General features: G+C 36.6%; 3 protein-coding genes across 3 annotated transcripts; 1 reads left to right on the top strand and 2 right to left on the bottom strand.

Annotated features, from left to right (window-relative positions):
* Positions 1 to 4,519: 4,519 nt before the first annotated feature.
* On the top strand, positions 4,520 to 5,323 carry LOC113563241 (sarcoplasmic calcium-binding protein-like). Its single transcript, XM_026974610.1, has 3 exons — positions 4,520 to 4,672; positions 4,803 to 4,883; positions 4,973 to 5,323. The coding sequence occupies exons 1-3, from the start codon at positions 4,535 to 4,537 to the stop codon at positions 5,117 to 5,119; spliced, it is 366 nt and encodes a 121-aa protein (XP_026830411.1). The 5' UTR covers positions 4,520 to 4,534; the 3' UTR covers positions 5,120 to 5,323.
* LOC113563240 (ubiquitin fusion degradation protein 1 homolog) lies at positions 4,749 to 7,306 on the bottom strand. Its single transcript, XM_026974609.1, is given in 5 exon segments — positions 4,749 to 5,645; positions 5,963 to 6,123; positions 6,126 to 6,513; positions 6,834 to 6,988; positions 7,064 to 7,306. Coding segments are annotated over 5 exon segments (909 nt in total). The 5' UTR covers positions 7,197 to 7,306; the 3' UTR covers positions 4,749 to 5,573.
* A 3,124-nt stretch (positions 7,307 to 10,430) lies between these two features.
* On the bottom strand, positions 10,431 to 21,735 carry LOC105286002 (aspartate aminotransferase, mitochondrial). Its single transcript, XM_011350606.3, has 8 exons — positions 21,504 to 21,735; positions 18,318 to 18,474; positions 18,013 to 18,141; positions 17,710 to 17,931; positions 17,182 to 17,338; positions 16,669 to 16,767; positions 16,180 to 16,496; positions 10,431 to 12,070 (listed from the first exon to the last, which is right to left on the bottom strand). The coding sequence occupies exons 1-8, from the start codon at positions 21,590 to 21,592 to the stop codon at positions 11,948 to 11,950; spliced, it is 1,293 nt and encodes a 430-aa protein (XP_011348908.2). The 5' UTR covers positions 21,593 to 21,735; the 3' UTR covers positions 10,431 to 11,947.
* Between the last annotated feature and the right edge of the window lie 92 nt (positions 21,736 to 21,827).

The following is a 21,827-nucleotide window of genomic DNA, read 5'->3' as shown; positions in this document are numbered from 1 at the left end:
AGAAGCGCGAAAATTCGTCGACGAATGGATCGACTCAAAAGAAGAGTCATTTTATCGTGGTGGAATCCATCTCTTGCCAGAGCATTAAATGTTGATCGTACAACAGTTACCAAACATTTACATGAAACGGGAAAAATTCAGAAAGAAGGGAAATGGGTTCGACATCAATTACCGGAAAGTGCCATTGCGAACCGGTTGAACATTTGCATTTCGTTGATCGCCAGGCAAAAAAAGAAGAGTCTTTTGTCTCGGATTGTTACTGGGGATGAAAAGTGGATCTATTTTGATAATCCGAAACGCAGAAAATCATGGGTGGATCCAGGCAAACCATCAACATCCACTCCGAGACGCTATATTCACGGTTGAAAAGTAATGCTCTGTATTTGGTGGGATAGTGTACTATGAGCTGTTAAATCCTCATGAGACTGTCACGGCTGATCGTTATCGACACCAATTATACAAGTCGAAGCAAGCATTGGACCAAAAACGACCACCAATTGCGAGTAAACGGCGGAAAGTGATTCTTCTTCGTGACAACGCTCGACCTCACGTTGCGTTATCAGTGAAACAAACACTATTAGAGTTTGAATGGGAAGTCTACCGCACCCCTCGTATTCTCCATGCGATTATTATTTGTTCCGGTCGATGCAACGCGCTTTAGAGGATACACACTTTTATAATTGCGAAGCGCGAAAATTCGTCGACGAATGGATCGACTCAAAAGAAGAGTCATTTTATCATGGTGGAATCCATCTGTTGCCAGAAAGATGGGAAAAAGTTATAGAAAACGAAGGAAAATATTTTGATTAAGGTATTCATTCATTATCATATTTAAATACATGCGTTTTTGAGCAAAAAAAACCCTCAAAACTAAATCACACCCCTAATAGGATGAATTTAATTACTTTGAATTGTATTGCACCTACATTCTCATGAATTCATGATATGATATGAAGTAATAGTGGGCGGTTCATGGTCTGTTACATTGGAAGTTATTCGTTCGGATTGGCTATTATTAAAAATCCTCTCACATTCTTACATCCATCCCATACTTGCATGCATGGGATGGGGTGCGATGCACCTGCGAGAAAGTCCCTTTCTTTCATCTATTATGATATTTACCTTTCATTCCATCCCTGAAGATAAATATTTTCGGTAACAACACAATATACAACATTAATTTTTTATAATTTTATATACAGATAAATTTGTATTTTAATTTTAATTTTACGCATTAATACATTTGGATAATATTTTATCTTGGCTGATACTTCTGTACATGTAGCAGAAGATTGCCTAAAATACAATATATCGCATAAAATATTTTTTATGTAGTGCAAATTGTTTTAATTCTACGCAAGAGTGCGAAGTTTCGTTCAAAAACATCAATATATAAGAGATCGACATGTGAGACTCTCGAAATTGTAAATCGCGAACGCACTGCGTGTCTGTACCGATACCGGGATGAACGAACTTGCGTGACCGATGATAACGAGTGCGATTTTGTCGTCGCGCCGCTTGTGATTGTACCGTATCTGTTTCAAAATACTCCGCAAAAATATGAACATGTAATTGAATAAAATAACAATTTGCGCCGGGATTTTTTTCTTAATTCGTTGTTAATACTGATTGATCATGTTATATTTTTTCTAATTATCTCGTCTAAATTATTCTTTTTAAATGTATACTTTATACTTTATAATTGAACAATTAATTATTTTTTTAGCTGTGCCAGATTGCGAGGCGTATGTACAGCAATAGGCGTATAAGCCAGACGGTATCATCATCCGCAGATGAGCAGGAAAGCGACAGCGATTCTGATGACGAGAAAGAAAGAGTAACGAGCGTTCAGTTATTTATTCAATTTTCGGTTGAATCTGTCTTCCTCGGAAATGTTCATGTTGTCACTGAAAATACTAAACATATTGGGTTATTCGGAAAGTAATTTTGTTTTTCACAAAGAGATGTCGTTAGTCGCGTTCCTCGATACTTAACCTTACTCTAAGCGGCAAATTCGTTTTATATTTTGACAACTGACATTTCAGACGTCATTTAGTATCTTATTGTGTTGCGATCTGTCAAGTAATTTCTTTTGGCATCACATCAAACATGGAAAATCAAAGTGAGCATTTTCGAAATATTTTGCTTTTTTACTACCGAAAGGGTAAAAATGCAGTGCAAGCGAGAAAAAAATTGTGTGCCGTGTACGGAGAAGATGTTTGAGTGAACGTCAGTGTCAGAATTGGTTTTCGAAATTTCATCAAGCAGAAGCGACCGGAATTGGCGAATAGGAAAGGTGTCGTATTCCATCACGACAATGCCAGACCACACGCAAGTTTGGTCACTCGCCAGAAGCTTTTACAGCTTGGATGGGATGTGCTACCACACCCACCATACTCTCCTGGTCTGGCACCATCCGATTACCATTTGTTCCGGTCTCTACAAAATTCTTCGAACAATGTAAACTTCGATTCAAATGAAGGCGTCAAAAATCACTTGCTTCAATTTTTTGTCAATAAGGAGAAGGACTTCTATGAGCGTGGAATCTTAAAGTTGCCAGAAAGATGGCGAAAGGTAGTGGAACAAAATGGCCAATACATCACTGAATAAAATTTATTCTAAATATGAAAAAAACCGCCCTTCATTTTTCCTTGAGAAAACGAAATAACTTTCCGAACAACCCAATAGTATCTTATTGTGTTGCGATCTGTCAAGTAATTTTTGTTTGGCATCACATCAAACATGGAAAATCAAAGTGAGCATTTTCGAAATATTTTGCTTTTTTACTACCGAAAGGGTAAAAATGCAGTGCAAGCGAGAAAAAAATTGTGTGCCGTGTACGGAGAAGATGTATTGAGTGAACGTCAGTGTCAGAATTGGTTTTCGAAATTTCGTACTGGAAATTTCGATTTGAAAGATGCACCACGTTCAGGTCGGCCAATTAAAGCTGATGACGAGAAAATAAAGGCTCTGGTGGATGCAAACCGTCGCATAACAACACGCGAAATTGCTGAAAAGTTAAATTTATCGAATTCGACCGTTTACGATCACTTGAAACGCCTTGGATTCGTTTCAAAGCTCGATATTTGGGTTCCACACAATTCAAAAGGAAATTGACTTGATTCGACGCATTACCATCTGCGATTCATTGTTGAAACGTGAAGAAAATGAACCATTTTTGAAGCGAATCATAACTGGAGATGAAAAATGGATTGTTTACAACAATGTTAAGCGAAAACGATCATGGTCCAGGCAAGATGAACCTGCTCAATCGACATCCAAGGCAGATATTCATCAAAAGAAGATGATGCTTTCTGTATGGTGGGATTGGAAGGGAATCGTATTTTTCGAGCTACTACCAAGCAACCAGACGATTGATTCGAAAGTGTATTGTCGTCAGCTGGATGAATTGGATGCTGCCATGAAGCAGAAGCGACCGGAATTGGCGAATAGGAAAGGTGTCGTATTCCATCACGACAATGCCAGACCACACGCAAGTTTGGTCACTCGCCAGAAGCTTTTACAGCTTGGATGGGATGTGCTACCACACCCACCATACTCTCCTGACCCTGGCACCATCCGATTACCATTTGTTCCGGTTTCTACAAAATTCTTTGAACAATGTAAACTTCGATTCAAATGAAGGCGTCAAAAATCACTTGCTTCAATTTTTTGTCAATAAGGAGGACTTCTCTGAGCGTGGAATCTTAAAGTTGCCAGAAAGATGACGAAAGGTAGTGGAACAAAATGGCCAATACATCACTGAATAAAATTTTTTCGAAATATGAAAAAACCGCCTTTCATTTTTCCTTGAAAAAACGAAATAACTTTCCGAACAACCCAATAGTAGATATTAATTAAATTAATGTAGTATAATTTACAATACAATACTGATTATTTTCTGTAATATTGCATATAATTTCAAATATTAATAAGATTGATTGTGGTGGATTAATATCTTCAAAATTCAAGCAAAATTATTATGGACACTCATGTGATCGAGCCTACTTAATTCAATTCATTATGAACCCAACAAATCGAAAATTTGGCACAGGATTATCTAATAAGATCGCATTATTAATATTCTGATTGTCGGATGTCAATTTCAATAAACGAAAATGTCAATTACAATAAAGTTACTACAACATATTAAACCTATTATCTTGTTCCTTCAGGGTCAATCACCGTTCTGGAGGAGGAAAATGAGAACGTTGCACAACCATTTGGACGTGAACAAGGATGGAGTAATCAGCTACGAGGATTTTATGCTATTGGGAAACCGTTTTTCTGAATTAGGTCATTTGTCTTCGGAAGCCACTAAAGATTTCAGGAAAGTTTTAAATGTAAGTATTGTATAATAACTTTGTCACTACGCAAAAAAAGAATTCTATATCTAAATCTATATTGCTACATATTTTTACATCGCATGCAAATAATTTTCTGAATTCCATTTGTTGATAATAATTTATTGTTAATAAATGAAAATTTCAACTTGATAATAGTAATTTTTAAAATTTTAATTCATTTGCAGGAAATGTGGGAGGAACAATGGGGTGAGATTAGTCCGTACAATCTCATCGGGGTTGAGAAATACATTGAGGAAATGCATCACGTTCTCAATGATTCTTCTTTGAAGAAGAAGTGTCATCATTTCCTGCCATTCTTGTTTAAAGTGAGTATTAATATAAATATATGCGCATATATTAAAACTTGATTGGATTAATACGAATTAATAATAATAAAATTAGTTTGTGGATTTATAAAATAGTATATTTTCGAACAAATTATAATACAACTTACAGGCGGTGGACAAAGATCGCAGCGGTGAGATTTCCATCGAGGAATTCAAAATGTTCTTCGCATGTTTGGGCCTCACACACGATGTAAGTGCGTGTGTTGTTATTGTTGTTATTATACATACAGTTATAGAATTTTCACTGTAATTTAATTAATAAATATTGTATCGTTGCAGCATGCTGTTGTCAGTTTTAGTCACATCGACACGAATGACGATGGAAAGATCAGTTTGAATGAGTTTGTCACTCTGGGACGTGACTTCATGCTCACGGAGGACCAGACGAGGCCCAGCAAGCACTTTTGGGGCCCATTAGTAGACTGATGCGATTTTGCGAACTTGTGATGTTTAAACTTTAAGAAATATTGCGTAATTAATAATCTTCACATATTTCTTCTTATTTTAAGGATTTATTGTTTTAAGGACTATAGATAAGCTAAGTTTTTGTATGAAAAAATGAGACTACAATTATTTTATTGTTTAAAAACAGTGTATAATAGAAAGATAAGAAAGAACGTATTTCATTAAGATTCATTCAGTCAAACAAGATTTCAAGTGGAGAGAGATGAGTTGGAATCTATTATAATCTAGATTCCAGATTAATAATTGAACGACAAAATTGATTACCATTATCAAGTTATATTATATTCGCGTATAACAAATGGGGGATATCACGCAGAACACTCTTACAAAAGCCATTCATTCAATCCGACAAACGCTCCGACAAAGATCTTTTTTCTAAAAATTGAAATAAATAAAACGATTGTTCGTTATTTTATCATTTTCTTGACTTTCTTAAGAGAGTGAATCCTTCGCCAGTGAATGCCTTAAATTCGTCTGGATCCTTCGTCTGTAATAATACAAACGATATTAATTGCTCATACTTGCAGGATAAAATTATTATAAATAATAACAATTACATTATTATAAATAATATATAACAATTTACATATTATCATAAGCTAATTATGTATCATAGCTTTCATATTACTTTCTATTATCTTAATCTAAATTATTCTAAATTACAATTCTGTAAGTCATTCTATAATTCCGAATATTGTAAAAAAATTAGATTTTATCAAAAATCTAGATTGTCATTAATTAAAGCACAAATTATTTCAAGATTTCATGTTATCTTTTATTATATAACATTAAATAGATACTCACCTCTTTATTATTTGCAGGCTTCATATTTCGCAGGAACCTAAGAGTGCCTATCTGGTAATCGTAATCGGGTATACCTCGGACATAGGCCGGCTTCGCAGCCGGAGTTTCCTGCTTGGGCGCATCCTTGCGCTTTTTACCATCCAATCGGACGCCCTCGCCCTGAAGGGCACGAAGCCGGTCGGCGCCGGCATCAGATCAGCCAGATCCTCCATCTGATCCTCCTCCTTCCTGGTCACTCTTTTTGGTTCTTTGTAGCCAACTGGTGGCGCGAATTCTACGTTCATGTCACACTCGATGATGCTGACTGCTGGACCAGGCTTGGTCTCCAGCACGCACATCTCATAGATCTTCTGGTTGTACTTGATAGCAATCACGTCGCCCGTGGTCAGACAGGCAAAGCTGCGCAGACCGTTCTCCAGAACGGCCTTTGGATTTGTGATGTCCAGGAAGTCCTCCGACTGCGGCTGGAAGCGCGAGAACGTCGCCACTGGCAGCGACACGCTCTCTACATTTAGTAGCTCACCCTCTTCCAAAAGAAGATTGTGCATCATCTGCGAAAAGGAAGATATGGATATCGTGTGCTGTCATATTTGTATATATTATTACATGTAAGTCATGAATTGTAATCATAAATTTATTGCTTCTTAAGAAATCTGCTTAAACATGCTCTATTAGAAGTTAGACAATAGCATCGAATATTGGATATTAATACAAAACAACAACAAACACACAAATACTCTGCTTTTGTTTGCAACAAGTCTAGACCAAAATCTTGGGATGCCAATGCTTCTTCGCAACACATTTGATCATGGTACGCACAATAATGATCTCTATTATTATTTTAATTGCAAAACTCGCATTTCTAACTTACCCAGTAAGGTAAGTAGACTTTGCCCTCGTCAGCGATGAATTCCAGGACACCGCAGTGAGTGATTCTATTCGTTTTCTTGTTAGTCAACTTAAAGAGCATCGGATAAATGATGTTGAGCCTGGTGAGCTGCTCCAAAGCCGACTGTGGCATGATTACTGGAAGAGAGACGAATCATTAAGTATCACCAAGCATGAGCCTATTCTCTGTTTTCATCAAGCTGATGATCTCACTCTTGCCGCCACGCTCGACGTCTTGACGATAGGTCCCGGGCAACATCGATACCGAGAAGCACTTGTACTGGGTATTGAAGGGCCGCGGGATCTCCGGGAACATGTTGAATCCGAATTGAAACTGAAAAGTCATGCTAATGTAATCGCTAACCTCAAAGTCTTTTTCACGTTTTCCACAGAAGGAAAACCCTGAACGAGGTGAGACGAACGTCTCGTTTCCGTGGATCAACGTTTTTTCAGTCTTCTCACCATGTTTGCGGTTTTTCAGTCCTCTTAGCGATTTTTTCACAGAGTTTTTTTCAGCGAGAACACTGGGAATTTTAATGAGCAGTCAAAAGTCTCGAAGACATTTGCGCGACTAGCAGACGACGCGGGCAACTGGGACTGGGGGTTGATAAATGGAAGATAGTGGTGTGGGAAACTCGATTCAGTACGCACCTTTGACTATACAGGGTGTCCCGGGTTTTAACCGACAAACTGCGGGAGCACATTCTACTAGTGGAAATAAGAAAAAATTCTTATGTCGAGTTTGCTTAGAAATGCTTTGTTACAAAGTTATAAACCAATATTGAAAAGAAATATGAGATAAGTAACAACGGATTTTTTCACAAAAAGAAAAATTATCTACGCAATGATTTAGTGACGCATTTCGAAATGTTGTCCTTGCACATCGATACAAGCTAGACATCGACGTAGTACAGAATTTGTTACGGCACGACATTCCTGAAAATTTTGTTGCATCTCAGTAACTGAATTAGTAATTCGTTGCTTTAAATCTTCAAGCGAGATTACTTCTGTACTGTAAACTTCATTTTTTAAAGTTCCCCATAAATAAAAATCGTCGGGGTCTAAAGCCTTGTGTCCACGATCCAAGTTCTTGGTCAAAGTTCTAGGTCCGAGAAATGTGTAGCCAATCAACATGCAGCTTTTATGTAAAAACTGTAAGTTCATTGGCTACACATTTCTCGGAACTAGAACTTTGACAAAGTTCTTGGATCGTAGACACAGGCCTTTAGAGCTGAACGAACATCATCATATTCATTCATAGGTCGAAATGAACCCAAATTACGTAATTGCAAATGGGTATTACTAAACACAGAACTATCTGGTTACTCTCCTGTTAGGAAATCTACGTTGATACTCTCGTACGGCAGCTCGTGCATTTCCGTCACAGAATCCGTACACGAAATGAATATCGGTGTATTCCTCATTTGAAAACACTTTTGGCATTCCGATAGTAATTGCTAGTTCACACGACGATTGAAATCTAACGGCTACTGTTGTGAAAGTAACAATCATACCGAATCGTTTCAACATAGTGAACATGAATACATGTGAATACACATACATAAACATCTTCGACCATCCAAATTCTACACTATGTTCCGTTGTTACTTATCTCATATTTCTTTTCAATATTGGTTTATAACTTTGTAAGAAAGCATTTCTAAGCAAACTCGATATAAGAATTTTTTCTTATTTCCACTAGTAGAATATGCTCCCGCAGTTTGTCGGTTAAAACCCGGGACACCCTGTATATCTATGGACTGCTAACGTTGCCACTTAGGTAATGTAAAAGACGCGATCCTAAAGTCACTAGATTGATAAAGTACCGCAATCCGTGGTAAAATACGTGGAATAAAAATGGCGTTGGAAGTGTATTTAGTGCAAACATGCAACTTATCAACACACTAAGTGCAATTCTACGAAGCAGCGTTGCGTTGTATCTCCATTGAGAAAGGTTACATATTCTGATAGATGTGAAGAGAACATAATTGTGATGAAAACACCGTGTAGTTGGAATTAAAATGGCGGACGATTGCGGTACTTTATCTATCTAGTGACTTTACGCGATCCAAGATCTCAGCGCACCCACGTCCCAACGGCCAAGCCAAGAACTAATATTCGTACATGTACCTTTGATTGAAGCATTTGATCTGTGGTTTCATGACGCATGTGAGGTATTATAAGTGACAAATTCTAAGTGAAAACAAAATGGTTCGTTATTGTTGTATCAAATCACGTACAATAATCACACGATACAAAGCCAAAACAGGAATACAAAAATCGTCTCGAAATAAAGAATTCACACTTGGTTCCTTAAATTCTCTGCGATTATCGGTCCGCAATTCCGATGGTTGATGATGCACGGATCCTTGAATCTGAAAGGTTTCTCCTTACTTACTTACGAACGGACGTCGATTAATCATTGAGGTCATACCTCATACAATAACGAGCACTACAGAAAAAATATTTAATATTTATAGAATAGAAAATAAAACACGCATTTCAAAGAATGACTTTGCACGTAATAAGAAATATAAATGTCCAAAATCTTTTTACCAATTTTGACGCGCACGTATTAGATAATGATTTATTAGAAAATCACAAACATAAAATGATAAAAACAATAATAGAGTTTTATTTAAAAATAAAGTTATATTGGTTTGGCAAAGAATTGACACGTAACTTACATGTAAAATATGTCCGTAAAGATTTTACAAAACTAATTTTGTTCAAAGGGCAGTAAGTGTAATCTATATACAGGGTGGCCCATTTTAATTTATACAGTCGATTTTTTAAAAAACTAAAAGAGATACGAAAAAATGTTTCAGACAGACATGTCACGATTTCGAGGGGGACATAAGATGATACCATTGGTTTGACCTTGAATAGTCGTTTGAAGGTCACGCGAAGATCACCTTCAATTTCTTAAATTGAAACCCCAACTTTTTATTGCAGATTCTTATTCGCCATCGAAAAGTAAGTAACTTTTGTCTGAAACATTTTTCCGAAAAATGTCATCTTATGTCCTTAAAATGATCTTCAAGATGAGTTTTGAGGACATTTTAAGGACATAAGATGACATTTTTCGGAAAAATGTTTCAGACAAAAGTTACTTACTTTTCGATGGAGAATAAGAATCTGCAATAAAAAGTTGGGGTGTCAATTTAAGAAATTGAAGGTGATCTTCGCGTGACCTTCAAACGACTATTCAAGGTCAAACCAATGGTATCATCTTATGTCCCCCTCGAAATCGTGACATGTCTGTCTGAAACATTTTTTCGTATCTCTTTTAGTTTTTTAAAAATCGACTGTATAAATTAAAATGGGCCACCCTGTATATAAGCCAACTACCACTCACTGACTCATCAACGTGCAGCCCGAACCACTGCATCTATCGACTTGAAATTTTAAGGGTATATTCCTACTAGTACGTAGGTGCTCACTAAGGGTGGGTTTTCCGAAATTCCACCCCTAACGGGTGAGAAGGGGTAAAATGTGTTTTTATTTAATTCTACACATAATTCGCGGGCGAAGCCCGCGTGACGGGGGATGCTAGTGTATAATAAAACTGATTTCTAGTCTCTTAAGATTACGTTTTTATTTTCTTAATTTTTTCCTTTCAAGTATACTTTATTGTACTGCATTCTCATGTACCTAATGCTTTATTGTAAGTAAGAAAAGAATTTGAAGTTATTTTGCAATTTAACATGAAAAGTGCAACAATTTTACTGTTCAAAAAGCATTTAAAAAATCATATTAATACAATGACCATGAATATTTTGTTTTATATTGTAGTATAAGAGAATGTGAATATTATATTCTTAAAACAATGTTCACGAAATATATGATTATTAGTTCTTGGTTTGGCCGTTGGTACCTGGTGGCGCTGAGATCTTGGATCGCACAATGGCTGCCCATTAGCAGTCCATAGGTATATAGTCGAAGGTACGCACGTATATGTGTGTGTGCTCTCTCTCTCTCTTCTTTTTTACTTTTTGTTAGCCGCTGATAATGCATAATTAAAAATTGGTTTCCTCTACAATTTCATCAAGTTGGTCTGATAGTTAATTTTATATTAATTAGAATGTTCTTGCAACGTTATTTAATGATGCAATGCAGGTAATAAAAATGAAGTCTCCCTAATCATGTCGATGCATGAATTTTTCAAGATGGGCAAGATCAAGGCTTTTTAACTCTGTCTCCTTGATGTAACAATTTAAAATATAAAAGTTGAAGAGAAAAAAACGCAAGAGTGATGGAAACGTATAACAATATGATCTTTATCATATCATTCATACTCTAAAATACGTGTACAAGAGAAAATGTAGTATAAGAAAACTGCATCTCAGCACTTTTACACTAGATACAATATAAGAGTAAATTCTAGATACAAAAAAAGAGTAAATTGTGTCACAAAGCATAAAGCATTGGTCGACTGGAAGCTAATATGTAGCTGCAACGAATGCTTGGTATTCACTTTAATATAGCTTGAGCTAATAAAGCTAAAGAACACAGTAAACTTGTTTTATACAGCAAAGATATAGTAAAAACTCAACTCATTTCGCTCAAAGCATTTTGCAGAGGAAGAAAGTTACTCGGAATGCATTTTTGCCAAAATGTTTTACAAGATTGAAACGATCAGAACTTATCTCGTTTATCTGTTAGATCCTGGTCTCTCTTTCTCTCTTCTCACCACGATTGTCTTTCTGTATTATAACGATATATTAATTTATATGTACAATACAATAATCTTATATATCATTATAATTTATGTACAATTCTTTATTGCGCGTATAATTTCAGTTTGCACCGCTGAAAATGAAACGAGATTGTTCTTCGCGAATCTGAAAAATATCACATGGAGAGATCCAGGATGTCTGAAATATATCCAGAAGTATGAGCCCATATCCGTGCTGTATGCTTTCTTATTTATATTCACCGTATTATTCACGAGTGCCATTAACGTCCGATTCTTGAGTCACGATTACGTCGCGCGTGTGAGCTGCAAAACACTTGTAAACGCTGTGTATTATCATTAGGCATTTGCAGGGCGGCTTCAGGGGGTATGATAGATTACGTTTCGATTCGCGCTGGAAGTTACTTCGTAACTTCGTGAATCGCGTGCGCCAGGTATTCCACATTTTTCGACGTCACCCCAGCCATGGAGATGCGGCCGTCCTTGGTCAGATAAATGCTGAAATCCTTCGTGAGCTTCTCCACCTGTACCAGAAAATCGACGATGAATGAAATAACGGCGCAGTAATCAATCGTATCTATAAAAATCTTGTTTTTTTTTATTTTGAATAAGAATTAGTCAAAAGCATTGCTCTCTATGCTATATTATGGACGTATAATATATTGGGTTGTTCGGAAAGTTATTTCGTTTTCTCAAGGAAAAATGAAGGGCGGTTTTTTCATATTTAGAATAAATTTTATTCAGTGATGTATTGGCCATTTTGTTCCACTACCTTTCGCCATCTTTCTGGCAACTTTAAGATTCCACGCTCATAGAAGTCCTTCTCCTTATTGACAAAAAATTGAAGCAAGTGATTTTTGACGCCTTCATTTGAATCGAAGTTTACATTGTTCGAAGAATTTTGTAGAGACCGGAACAAATGGTAATCGGATGGTGCCAGACCAGGAGAGTATGGTGGGTATGGTAGCACATCCCATCCAAGCTGTAAAAGCTTCTGGCGAGTGACCAAACTTGCGTGTGGTCTGGCATTGTCGTGATGGAATACGACACCTTTCCTATTCGCCAATTCTGGTCGCTTCTGCTTGATGGCAGCATCCAATTCATCCAGCTGACGACAATACACTTTCGAATCAATCGTCTGGTTGCTTGGTAGTAGCTCGAAAAATACGATTCCCTTCCAATCCCACCATACAGAAAGCATCATCTTCTTTTGATGAATATCTGCCTTGGATGTCGATTGAGCAGGTTCATCTTGCCTGGACCATGATCGTTTTCGCTTAACATTGTTGTAAACAATCCATTTTTCATCTCCAATTATGATTTGCTTCAAAAATGGTTCATTTTCTTCACGTTTCAACAATGAATCGCAGATGGTAATGCGTCGAATCAAGTCAATTTCCTTTTGAATTGTGTGGAACCCAAATATCGAGCTTTGAAACGAATCCAAGGCGTTTCAAATGATCGTAAACGGTCGAATTCGATAAATTTAACTTTTCAGCAATTTCGCGTGTTGTTATGCGACGGTTTGCATCGACCAGAGCCTTTATTTTCTCGTCATCAGCTTTAATTGGCCGACCTGAACGTGGTGCATCTTTCAAATCGAAATTTCCAGTACGAAATTTCGAAAACCAATTCTGACACTGACGTTCACTCAATACATCTTCTCCGTACACGGCACACAATTTTTTTCTCGCTTGCACTGCATTTTTACCCTTTCGGTAGTAAAAAAGCAAAATATTTCGAAAATGCTCACTTTGATTTTCCATGTTTGATGTGATGCCAAAAAACAATTACTTGACAGATCGCAACACAATAAGATACTATTGGGTTGTTCGGAAAGTTATTTCGTTTTCTCAAGGAAAAATGAAGGGCGGTTTTTTTCATATTTAGAATAAATTTTATTCAGTGATGTATTGGCCATTTTGTTCCACTACCTTTCGCCATCTTTCTGGCAACTTTAAGACTCCACGCTCATAGAAGTCCTTCTCCTTATTGACAAAAAATTGAAGCAAGTGATTTTTGACGCCTTCATTTGAATCGAAGTTTACATTGTTCGAAGAATTTTGTAGAGACCGGAACAAATGGTAATCGGATGGTGCCAGACCAGGAGAGTATGGTGGGTGTGGTAGCACATCCCATCCAAGCTGTAAAAGCTTCTGGCGAGTGACCAAACTTGCGTGTGGTCTGGCAGTGTCGTGATGGAATACGACACCTATCCTATTCGCCAATTCCGGTCGCTTCTGCTTGATGGCAGCATCCAATTCATCCAGCTGACGACAATACACTTTCGAATCAATCGTCTGGTTGCTTGGTAGTAGCTCGAAAAATACGATTCCCTTCCAATCCCACCATACAGAAAGCATCATCTTCTTTTGATGAATATCTGCCTTGGATGTCGATTGAGCAGGTTCATCTTGCCTGGACCATGATCGTTTTCGCTTAACATTGTTGTAAACAATCCATTTTTCATCTCCAATTATGATTTGCTTCAAAAATGGTTCATTTTCTTCACGTTTCAACAATGAATCGCAGATGGTAATGCGTCGAATCAAGTCAATTTCCTTTTGAATTGTGTGGAACCCAAATATCGAGCTTTGAAACGAATCCAAGGCGTTTCAAATGATCGTAAACGGTCGAATTCGATAAATTTAACTTTTCAGCACTTTCGCGTGTTGTTATGCGACGGTTTGCATCGACCAGAGCCTTTATTTTCTCGTCATCAGCTTTAATTGGCCGACCTGAACGTGGTGCATCTTTCAAATCGAAATTTCCAGCACGAAATTTCGAAAACCAATTCTGACACTGACGTTCACTCAAACATCTTCTCCGTACACGGCACACAATTTTTTTCTCGCTTGCACTGCATTTTTACCCTTTCGGTAGTAAAAAAGCAAAATATTTCGAAAATGCTCACTTTGATTTTCCATGTTTGATGTGATGCCAAAAAACAATTACTTGACAGATCGCAACACAATAAGATACTATTGGGTTGTTCGGAAAGTTATTTCGTTTTCTCAAGGAAAAATGAAGGGCGGTTTTTTTCATATTTAGAATAAATTTTATTCAGTGATGTATTGGCCATTTTGTTTCACTACCTTTCGCCATCTTTCTGGCAACTTTAAGATTCCACGCTCATAGAAGTTCTTCTCCTTATTGACAAAAAATTGAAGCAAGTGATTTTTGACGCCTTCATTTGAATCGAAGTTTATATTGTTCGAAGAATTTTGTAGAGATCGAAACAAATGGTAATCGGATGGTGCCAGATCAGGAGAGTATGGTGGGTGTGGTAGCACATCCCATCCAAGCTGTAAAAGCTTCTGGCGAGTGACCAAACTTGCGTGTGGTCTGGCATTGTCGTGATGGAATACGACACCTTTCCTATTCGCCAATTCTGGTCGCTTCTGCTTGATGGCAGCATCCAATTCATCCAGCTGACGACAATACACTTTCGAATCAATCGTCTGGTTGCTTGGTAGTAGCTCGAAAAATACGATTCCCTTCCAATCCCACCATACAGAAAGCATCATCTTCTTTTGATGAATATCTGCCTTGGATGTCGATTGAGCAGGTTCATCTTGCCTGGACCATGATCGTTTTCGCTTAACATTGTTGTAAACAATCCATTTTTCATCTCCAATTATGATTTGCTTCAAAAATGGTTCATTTTCTTCACGTTTCAACAATGAATCGCAGATGGTAATGCGTCGAATCAAGTCAATTTCCTTTTGAATTGTGTGGAACCCAAATATCGAGCTTTGAAACGAATCCAAGGCGTTTCAAATGATCGTAAACGGTCGAATTCGATAAATTTAACTTTTCAGCAATTTCGCGTGTTGTTATGCGACGGTTTGCATCGACCAGAGCCTTTATTTTCTCGTCATCAGCTTTAATTGGCCGACCTGAACGTGGTGCATCTTTCAAATCGAAATTTCCAGCACGAAATTTCGAAAACCAATTCTGACACTGACGTTCACTCAAACATCTTCTCCGTACACGGCACACATTTTTTTCTCGCTTGCACTGCATTTTTACCCTTTCGGTAGTAAAAAGCAAAATATTTCGAAAATGCTCACTTTGATTTTCCATGTTTGATGTGATGCCAAAAAACAATTACTTGACAGATCGCAACACAATAAGATACTATTGGGTTGTTCGGAAAGTTATTTCGTTTTCTCAAGGAAAAATGAAGGGCGGTTTTTTTCATATTTAGAATAAATTTTATTCAGTGATGTATTGGCCATTTTGTTTCACTACCTTTCGCCATCTTTCTGGCAACTTTAAGATTCCACGCTCATAGAAGTTCTTCTCCTTATTGACAAAAAATTGAAGCAAGTGATTTTTGACGCCTTCATTTGAATCGAAGTTTATATTGTTCGAAGAATTTTGTAGAGATCGAAACAAATGGTAATCGGATGGTGCCAGATCAGGACAGATCGCAACACAATAAGATACTAAATGACGTCTGAAATGTCAGTTGTCAAAATATAAAACGAATTTGCCGCTTAGAGTAAGGTTAATTATCGAGGAACGCGACTAACGACATCTCTTTGTGAAAAACGAAATTACTTTCCGAACAACCCAATGTTTAATATTATAAACCTTGAGACAATTTTAATCTCAAGGAAAGACTTACTTCGTTCGGTTTGAGGCCAGTGTAACAGAACATTCCGATCTGATCGGTGATGTGAGACCAGTTGCGGCTGCTGCCGTTCTTCTTCAGATTATCGCGCAGTTTCGTGCGAACCGAAATGATGCGGTCGGCCATCCCCTTCACGTCGCGCAGCCACTCCTGTCGCAGCTCCGGAGTACTCAGAATCTCGTTGACGATACGAGCTCCGTAGATCGGCGGGTTCGAGTACATCGGCCTGATCAGGATCTTCAACTGCGATAAAGTGCGCGCAGCTTCGTCCTTGCTGGAAGTCACTAGAGTGAATGCTCCGACGCGTTCGCCTGAAAGAAGAAGGGATACTCAACTTGCTTTGGCTGTATACGTATATGTTTCTGTTTCAAAACGTGAACTTCGAGAAAATTATATTATTAATTATCGAGCTTAAGTAATTTATTAAATATTATATTTATGTTTTGTGTACTTAATTATAGATTAGTATTTATCTGTATGCACCATATAGACCCATATTTTTTGCGTAGGACTGAGATAAGGCAATCTTGTGACCCTCCTTAATAAACAGTCTGACCGCATAGGCATCCCTCGTAAGATCACCTGTGGAGGAACGAATCAGTATAATAGATAATAAATTACAACGTGTAACAAAGCAGGTATGCAAGATTTTTAAAAATAAATTCGACGATGTGAATTAGATAAAAGAAATAATTACATTAAAATTAAATTAAACTATATTAAATAAAGAAATATATATTCTACTACATTATAAAATTTTAATAAATTTTAATAAATTATAAAATTTATTAAAATATATTAAATAAAGAAATATATATTCTACTACATTATAAAATTTTAATAAATTTTATAATGTAGTAGAATATATATTTCTTTATTTAATATAGTTTAATTTAATTTTAATGTAATTATTTATACTTTGTATCTGATGTATAAATCTATTCATAAAATGATTGAGAAACTTGTAAGTAATCTTTAGTTTGAAATTATAGATACCTGAGGCAAAGCCTTGGTACGCCATATCAAAAAATGGAAATAGATTCTTCTTCTTAATCAGAATTGACAATTCCGCCCACTGTTCCGGTTTAGGATCCACGCCAGTGGGATTGTGAGCACAGGCATGCAGAAGGATTATCGATCTCTCGGGAATATTCTATCAATGGAAACACCATGTACCGATAAATAAGATATTAATCCTTAACAGCTGTTATAACGTTAATCAACATAATACGGTACTTTGCATTTAATTTGTGCAGTTAATTTTAGGTGAACGTATCCCTCGTGGAATTCTCATCCCAACTCTTACTATTATTTGTTACATTAATTGTTAAGAATATCGTTTCATTAATATTTCATATTCTTGTATTAACATAAATAGAAAGAGAGAGAGTATTAGTCAATTTTAATTAACGATACTTCAATTCTTCTAATTGATAATAATCTTTCAGACATTTTTTCTGTATCAGTAGAAGCATCAACATTTTAAGAAATAACACTTTTCTTTACTAAAAATTGTTTACTAACGGATATGTCTTCCACCACTCCTTTGAAATCCAGGCCGCAGGTGCTTGGATCATAGTAGCGGTAAGACTTGACGGTAAGACCGGCAAGTCTGAATAGAGGACCATGATTTCCCCACGAAGGAGTCGGCAAATAAATCTCTTTATTGCCCGGGAAATGACGAGACAGAAATTGCGCGCCGAGAAATAGGGAACCAGTACCAGAGATTCCTTGAACAGTCGCATTCTAAAAACAAGAAATAGAATCTCTATTGAGAGGAAGCTTCTAAGGTACATTATTTTACATTATTTTTGTTGTAATAATCACCAGTCCATTCGCGACGACCTCGTTTCCCTCGCCGAGAGCCAGATTAATACTATGTTGACAAAACTCGCCGTTGCCAGAAATTGCAGAGTATTCCTTGTCCATTTTTTTGCTCCGTATCTTTTCTTCTGCCTGCGAGATGTGTTTTATTATTATACCGTTGTATTTGATCGTAAATATGTTACATCTTTGTTGCTATATTCATTTTGATACAATTATATAACATTTTTTCAGTTTTACATTATTATGCTAATAGCATGTATATAACTTATTTAATTCCATATAAGCTTGACGTTTCATAAACTGACCTTGCGGACACTCGGGAGAACGTATGGTTTGCCATTGTCGTCTCTGTAAGCACCAGCGCCTAAATTGATCTTCTTTGGATTCTGGTCCTTCTTGAATGCTTCAGTGACTCCCAAAATGGCATCTGGTGGCCCCATTTCTACGTGGGACCACCATGAGCTGCAACTCAGAGACATATCTTCTGACTTGTTCTATCTCGACTTGTGTTCTACAACTTGCAATCTGTTAGATTTTATATCAGAGAGATAAGACAAATCATCTTTTGCATGAGCCAGTTGCCAATCGCTAACGTATAAATAACAGATGCTATCTAATCACAAAATAAATTTGCAGATTGTAAGAAAACATCTACAGAGGTAAAAAACCAAGTATTGTTTAATGGATAATTACAATTTGTGAGATAATTTAATATCAGACTCATTGTTGCTTTAATTACATTTTTCACATTTCTTACATCATATATACACTAAACACTACATAAGAGTACTACAAAAGAAAACTTGAAAAATGGAGAAAGTAGAAGGAAACTTTAGAATGAGTCTAATCCATTTAAAACATTTGCTCATCTGAACTTTACTCTTCATACTTGTCGCATTCAAGGTAATGAACAGAACAATCTGGAACTTTGAACAGACGTACAAGAAAGACACATGATTAAGCAGAATCAGTTTTGTTTAACCAATTGTGTGTAGAATTTTCTAAATACAGGGCAGACAAGTATATTTTCAAAATGAAACAGTACAGAGAACGCGCACAGCATAAGCAGGCGGAATCAGCTTATTACTGACGATTAAACGTCATTGCTGATAATCGATCGATCAATCAATCAAAACGTTTCCTCTATCAATGCACTAAAATTAGAAATAATGACTAATGACTAAGGCATGGAAAACATCTACAGAGTTAAAAAACCAAGTATTGTTTGATGGATAATTACAATTTGTGAGATAATTTAATGTCAGACTCATTGTTGCTTTAATTACATTTTTCACATTTCTTACATCATATATACACTAAACACTACATAAGAGTACTACAAAAGAAACTTGAAAAATGGAGAAAGTAGAAGGAAACTTTAGAATGAGTCTAATCCATTTAAAACATTTGCTCATCTGAACTTTACTCTTCATACTTGTCGCATTCAAGGTAATGAACAGAACAATCTGGAACTTTGAACAGACGTACAAGAAAGACACATGATTAAGCAGAATCAGTTTTGTTTAACCAATTGTGTGTAGAATTTTCTAAATACAGGGCAGACAAGTATATTTTCAAAATGAAACAGTACAGAGAACGCGCACAGCATAAGCAGGCGGAATCAGCTTATTACTGACGATTAAACGTCATTGCTGATAATCGATCGATCAATCAATCAAAACGTTTCCTCTATCAATGCACTAAAATTAGAAATAATGAATAATGACTAAGGCATGGAAAACATCTACAGAGTTAAAAAACCAAGTATTGTTTGATGGATAATTACAATTTGTGAGATAATTTAATGTCAGACTCATTGTTGCTTTAATTACATTTTTCACATTTCTTACATCATATATACACTAAACACTAGATAAGAGTACTACAAAAGAAAACTTGAAAAATGGAGAAAGTAGAAGGAAACTTTAGAATGAGTCTAATCCATTTAAAACATTTGCTCATCTGGACTTTACTCTTCATACTTGTCGCATTCAAGGTAATGAACAGAACAATCTGGAACTTTGAACAGACGTACAAGAAAGACACATGATTAAGCAGAATCAGTTTTGTTTAACCAATTGTGTGTAGAATTTTCTAAATACAGGGCAGACAAGTATATTTTCAAAATGAAACAGTACAGAGAACGCGCACAGCATAAGCAGGCGGAATCAGCTTATTACTGACGATTAAACGTCATTGCTGATAATCGATCGATCAATCAATCAAAACGTTTCCTCTATCAATGCACTAAAATTAGAAATAATGAATAATGACTAAGGCATGGAAAACATCTACAGAGTTAAAAAACCAAGTATTGTTTAATGGATAATTACAATTTGTGAGATAATTTAATATCAGACTCATTGTTGCTTTAATTACATTTTTCACATTTCTTACATCATATATACACTAAACACTACATAAGAGTACTACAAAAGAAAACTTGAAAAATGGAGAAAGTAGAAGGAAACTTTAGAATGAGTCTAATCCATTTAAAACATTTGCTCATCTGAACTTTACTCTTCATACTTGTCGCATTCAAGGTAATGAACAGAACAATCTGGAACTTTGAACAGACGTACAAGAAAGACACATGATTAAGCAGAATCAGTTTTGTTTAACCAATTGTGTGTAGAATTTTCTAAATACAGGGCAGACAAGTATATTTTCAAAATGAAACAGTACAGAGAACGCGCACAGCATAAGCAGGCGGAATCAGCTTATTACTGACGATTAAACGTCATTGCTGATAATCGATCGATCAATCAATCAAAACGTTTCCTCTATCAATGCACTAAAATTAGAAATAATGAATAATGACTAAGGCATGGAAAACATCTACAGAGTTAAAAAACCAAGTATTGTTTGATGGATAATTACAATTTGTGAGATAATTTAATGTCAGACTCATTGTTGCTTTAATTACATTTTTCACATTTCTTACATCATATATACACTAAACACTAGATAAGAGTACTACAAAAGAAAACTTGAAAAATGGAGAAAGTAGAAGGAAACTTTAGAATGAGTCTAATCCATTTAAAACATTTGCTCATCTGAACTTTACTCTTCATACTTGTCGCATTCAAGGTAATGAACAGAACAATCTGGAACTTTGAACAGACGTACAAGAAAGACACATGATTAAGCAGAATCAGTTTTGTTTAACCAATTGTGTGTAGAATTTTCTAAATACAGGGCAGACAAGTATATTTTCAAAATGAAACAGTACAGAGAACGCGCACAGCATAAGCAGGCGGAATCAGCTTATTACTGACGATTAAACGTCATTGCTGATAATCGATCGATCAATCAATCAAAACGTTTCCTCTATCAATGCACTAAAATTAGAAATAATGACTAATGACTAAGGCACGGAATAACAGCGGCAATGGAATCTCTCAAGGAACAAATTTCAAGGAAAATGCAAATTTCTCGAAAACCGACTTGCGTGAAGGTCGAAAGGTCACGCGCTCTGGAGAGTCTCTCACCTAGAGGATCTCATAGCCATCGATAGAGAATTGCAGGTACCCTTCAAGAGATTGCCGGTGGTAGCGATCAGTCTCGTGGTGTGCGCCATGTAGAACACTTTTGTTCGCGTTGTTTTCTCTCTCTGTCGAACCCGGACGTGATCTAACCTCGGTAGGCCGGGACACCAAGTGGATCGGCACGCTCGTGCACGCGGACAACGTGCCAGTTGTCGGACCGACTTGGCCGACCCGTTAGATGTCACATGATTGGCGGGAAACGCAGCAAGGTTATCACGAGCGCGCTATCAGCGCCGATACCGCGTGCTGACGTAACCGTTTCTCATG

Source organism: Ooceraea biroi, chromosome 13, assembly GCF_003672135.1.
Source record: "Ooceraea biroi isolate clonal line C1 chromosome 13, Obir_v5.4, whole genome shotgun sequence".
NCBI lineage: Eukaryota > Metazoa > Arthropoda > Insecta > Hymenoptera > Formicidae > Ooceraea > Ooceraea biroi.
This window is presented reverse-complemented; position numbering and strand designations above follow the sequence as displayed.